This window comes from Setaria viridis, chromosome 1, assembly GCF_005286985.2.
Source record: "Setaria viridis chromosome 1, Setaria_viridis_v4.0, whole genome shotgun sequence".
NCBI classification, from domain to species: Eukaryota; Viridiplantae; Streptophyta; class Magnoliopsida; order Poales; family Poaceae; genus Setaria; species Setaria viridis.
Window position 1 is genome coordinate 21,104,087 of NC_048263.2, and position 4,349 is coordinate 21,108,435.

The 4,349-nt window shown below is 53.5% G+C and overlaps 1 protein-coding gene across 1 annotated transcript; it reads right to left on the reverse strand.

The window, feature by feature from the left end:
* Positions 1-2,510: 2,510 nt before the first annotated feature.
* LOC117845832 (WRKY transcription factor WRKY51) lies at positions 2,511-4,084 on the reverse strand. The gene is made up of 3 exons (XM_034726921.2): positions 3,405-4,084; positions 3,193-3,318; positions 2,511-3,090 (listed from the first exon to the last, which is right to left on the reverse strand). Exons 1-3 carry the CDS (start codon positions 4,016-4,018, stop codon positions 2,904-2,906), a joined length of 927 nt encoding a protein of 308 aa, XP_034582812.1. The 5' UTR covers positions 4,019-4,084; the 3' UTR covers positions 2,511-2,903.
* Positions 4,085-4,349: the final 265 nt, after the last annotated feature.

The window sequence follows — 4,349 nt, forward strand, 5'->3', positions numbered from 1 at the left end:
TGCTAGGATCCGCACCGGCACTAAGGTGATCGTGCTGCGGTACCCTACTTGTGGGGAAAGTGTACAAGCTCTGCAGAGTTAAAACCTATCCGGGTAGCCGTGTCCACGGCAATGGACGAGTTACGGCTTGGTCACATAACTAGCATTTGGGGATGGATGGTTATAGGTGTGCGTGTGTGTGTTGGATTTTGGAAGAGTCCGGCAGTTGTGCCGTGAGCTATGGTAGACGAAGAGTCCGATAGCAATAAAATTTGGATCCTTTGTGTAGGATCAACCCCACTCAATGTTTCGGTTACTAAAGAAAAGCTCTACAAAAACTCCTTTGAAAACAAGCCCATGCATGTGTTGAAAATCTAGCTTTATTACAAATGAACTCTAGCCTATCCTTGTTATATCCTGTGCATATACTTGCTTGTATCCCCCTCTGTGGATGGGGTTGGACTTGTTGAGTACGTTTGTACTCACCCTTGCTTCGTTGCTACAGAGGAAGACCCGGACTTCATCTCCGAGGACTTTGAGTAGAAGGTTGTGTCCACACCCAACGTTGCCTGTGGTGTTGGCCTTTCCAAGATGCTTCTGCTGCCGTGTAGTCCCGAGTGCTGTCTTTTGGTAGTCGCTTAGTTAGCTGTTGTTGTTTATTTGCTTCTTATCGCTGCGTGGCTTTCACGCCCACTCCCTCGGGAGTTGTACGGTAACTGAATTATCTGTCGAATAAATGTGTTATTAGCCTCCTGGGACTGATATTTGCATCACATTTAGTCTCTACTTATGTGGGGACGCTTCACGTCGCCTTCATGGATAGGGGATAGGGGCGTCCCTTCCTGGTATAGGAGAACATCGAGGTGGACGATGAAGCGTGACTCGTTGTCCTGGGCAAGGGCGGGTGGCCTCATGCCAGGCCAGTAGACGAATCTTCCTTGGGGGGTCGAAGTGATCACCAGGCCCTGCTGCGGGCCTTATAATGGCATCACCTCATCAGAATCCGAGTAATAATCGTAGTCGTGGTCCTCAATCGCACCCGAGTTGGATTGCAATCTGGATAAAGCTGCTTGATAGATGGCAGCTGCGTTATGGAGTCCGAACGGGAATCTGCTCGAAACTTGACTCGATTCGCACGATGGCTGGAACGCCGGCTCGTGGGAACCAATCCGAGTAGATCTAGAGCCTGAGTTGTACTCGGACTTGCTTCTCAATCTTTGGAACAGATCGAAAATTTCGTTGAATCTCTCAACAAATTACTCCAAAGCTTGGTGATGAAGGTTGATGTCATAAAGCTTGTCCTCCGAGGCCTCCACGATGTGATGGTAGAAACTTCCAGTGCCATCTGCGATGCTATAGAGAAGTAGATGGGAAACACCACCCACCCTAATGAGGGGGGTGACCTCTATATATATGGCTAATATGGCTTGGAGTACAAGGAATACATCAAGTGTACAAGGAAATGATAAATACATCCTAATATACACATATACTCCCTAATAGACGCAGACCCAAGAGCCGAAGATGAACGTCGCGCCCACTTCAAACGCGACTGCGGGTTTGATGATAATTTGTGCCATTAAACTCGCAAGGGAAATCTCGGCGAGTTCCCCTACCTGGCACGCCAACTGTCGGTGTTTAAACCTGGCAACCTACCAAGGGGAGTACCCAAGGTAGAGTTTTGGTTGGTGGGTGTCGCCAAAATTAGGAACTCGATGGTGTATGTAGGCACATGATTTAGATAGGTTCGGGCTACTAGATCGTGTAATACCCTACGTCCTGTGTGTTATTTGCTTGTATTCAATTGAACCTATCTGGAGGGGGTCCCTGCCCGTCCTTATATATCGGAGGAGCAGGGTTACAGGTCGGTTATTTTACAGAAATACTAGTCGGATTCGACCAGAGAATCCTACTCTAACTGCTATGAGTAGTTTCCAAGTCCTCGACTAGCTCCTGTCCTCCATGTAGACTACGCCGTCCTACACCGTAGTCTCCATGTCTGACACGTCTCGGTGTACAACCTTATATGTGGGTCAGTCCAAACCTTCTGGTGGCCCCATGGATGTATATACGACAAGAAGTTCCCACCATCGGTGGTCAGATTTTTAGCCGTTACAATCGGGACTAAAGAGGGGCGACTAAAGCTCCCCCGTCGGTGGTTCATTTTTGACCTGGGACTAAACACCCTTTAGTCCTGGGTTCAAAGTCAACCGGGAAAAAAAACGTTGGATGGAAGGTGAGTTCTCTAGAGGAATATATTGACTTGGCTAGGATTAGTTGGTTGTTAGTTTGGATGTTTAGCCCAGCTCGCCTTATATCAGTTTCTTTATTTTTTTTCTTTTGTTCTTTTTTAGGTTTTCATTTTTCAGGCGTTGTTAGTGTATATGATTGCTTTCGCTTCTGCTGCGCTGGTATAACATATATGGTTCATTTCTTGCCTTCCCACTCTTTTAATGCAATGACGCGCGATCTCTTACGGGTTCTCCAAAATTTGGTAGAGAAGTTACGTAACTCTCACAAGTTCCAGAACGTTTGTGCTACACATTAACTCTATTAGCAAATATCCAGTGATATATCCATTGTTTGCAGTAGTCGCACCTCCGGTTTCAGTGACGTGTACTGTCCCTGTCCTCCGGGACCGACCACAGATCTCCCTTTTGACTACTAACGCCACTTAGCGCGTCGAACAAAACTCTCAACAACCCAAGCCGGACAAACCTTGACAAGTTACGCGCACGCATGGTCAAATTTTCAAACACCGTGTCCTATCTTCCGTTCCCCTGAATTTCCTCTACAAGCGACGGCGACGCGACCGTTTGAACAGAACCGGAGGAAGAAACTACATGTGTACATACACAGACGACTCCAATAAATTTCTACTGGGCAAAAGTAAAGAGGCCGGAGACTTTGAATGAGCTTCGTCTTCAAGTGGACGTCGCCGTGTGCTCAGGCTGCGTGGCGGCAGCGGCGGCGGAGGCCCCCCGGTCCTGCTGGCCGTCGTGGCGGTGGTCGCCCTCGTAGGTGACGATGAGCATCGCCGGCTCGCCGGGGTCGCGCTCCACGTGCTTCCGCGCCGGGCACCCGCGCACCGTGCTGCACTTGTAGTACCCGCTGCATGTCGTACATGGACGCACACGACATCAAATGGTCAGTGCCTCGCAGCGTAAGAACGGGAAGAAAGAATGGTGATCGGACGGGTCGCCAGTTGCTTACCGTGGGTACGGCGAGCCCTTGATGGGCTTCTGGCCGTACTTGCGCCAGGAGTAGTCGTCCGGCGGGATGTCGGCGTTCCGGGAGCTGATCGCCGGCACGCGGACCATCCGCCTCACGCGCGACTTCCTGCCATCGTTTTTCAAATCATCAGAAACATTCAGTAATAGGTCGATGTATAAGTAATAATGTAAGAGTTTTATGAGTGTATATACCGTTTCTTGGAGCAGTGGCAGAGGCCGGCGTGCGCCGCCTTGCCGCCGGCGTCGTTCTCGGAGCGCGCGCGGCCGCCGTGGGACTTGCTTCTCAGCGCGGCGCCGCCGGAGGGGTAATAATCGGAGGCGGCAGGCTGCTGCTGCATCGATACCGCTTTGCCGGTGGCGCTGCCGCTCATCAGAGGAGGAAAGCGGCCCTGCACGCGGCCGTTGGACACGCTCCCTTCGCCACCGGCGGTAAGGCTCGTCGGCGTCGTCGTCGAGGGGAGCGACGAGCTGCCCCCCGAGGCCGACGCGCTTGGCGCCGCCTCATCGCACCCCTTCTTGACGAAGCCCAGCGCCGCGCTCCCCGACGGCTGCTGCTGGTGGTGGTCCGACGACGACGGCGGGTGGCCGTCCGCCACGGCGACGGGGCCGCGGCGGAAGCGCGCGTGGCCCGTGCGGCGGCCGAGCATGGACACCGCCGCCCGGATCCTGGACACCGTCAGTTGGTGGTCGCCCACCGCCATCATTTGCTGCCACGACGTCGTCGCCACCTGCCCGTCGTCGCTAGGAACCACCGGAGCCCCACCGCCGCCGCTGCTGCAGCTCATCAGATCGTCGATGGTGATCATGGCGAGCAAGATGCGATTGTTCACGCAAGATGGGCTGGGAGAAACGCGAACGAAGGGCAGCGAGGAGGTTTATATGATGGGCTATTCCATCGGTCAAGGCAGTGGACTGGTTCGAGTCAAGAGACTCGACAGCAGAGCGAGAGCGCGTTCCGCGGCGCGGGGTTGGGCCATCGGACGGCGCCGGGTTGGGTGCCGGCCGGGCACGGAGACGAGTCGACGGCGGGATCGGCTGGCCAGTGGTGCGGTGCAGCCGAACCGGAAAAAAAAATTGTGCAGCCGGGCTACAAAGCTCCGTCCGTGCAGTCGGACGTCTTATGGTTGCCGCGTGGAC

What these genes read in the sequence shown, in the direction of transcription:
- LOC117845832 (XM_034726921.2), bottom strand. Translation starts at nt 4,018, where the DNA reads ATGATCACCATCGACGATCTGATGAGCTGCAGCAGCGGCGGCGGTGGG. An exon ending in TGCCACTGCTCCAAGAAACG is followed by an intron (nt 3,319 to 3,404) that starts GTATATACACTC and finishes AAACGATGGCAG; the next exon opens with GAAGTCGCGCGTGAGGCGGA. An exon ending in AAGGGCTCGCCGTACCCACG is followed by an intron (nt 3,091 to 3,192) that starts GTAAGCAACTGG and finishes TACGACATGCAG; the next exon opens with CGGGTACTACAAGTGCAGCA.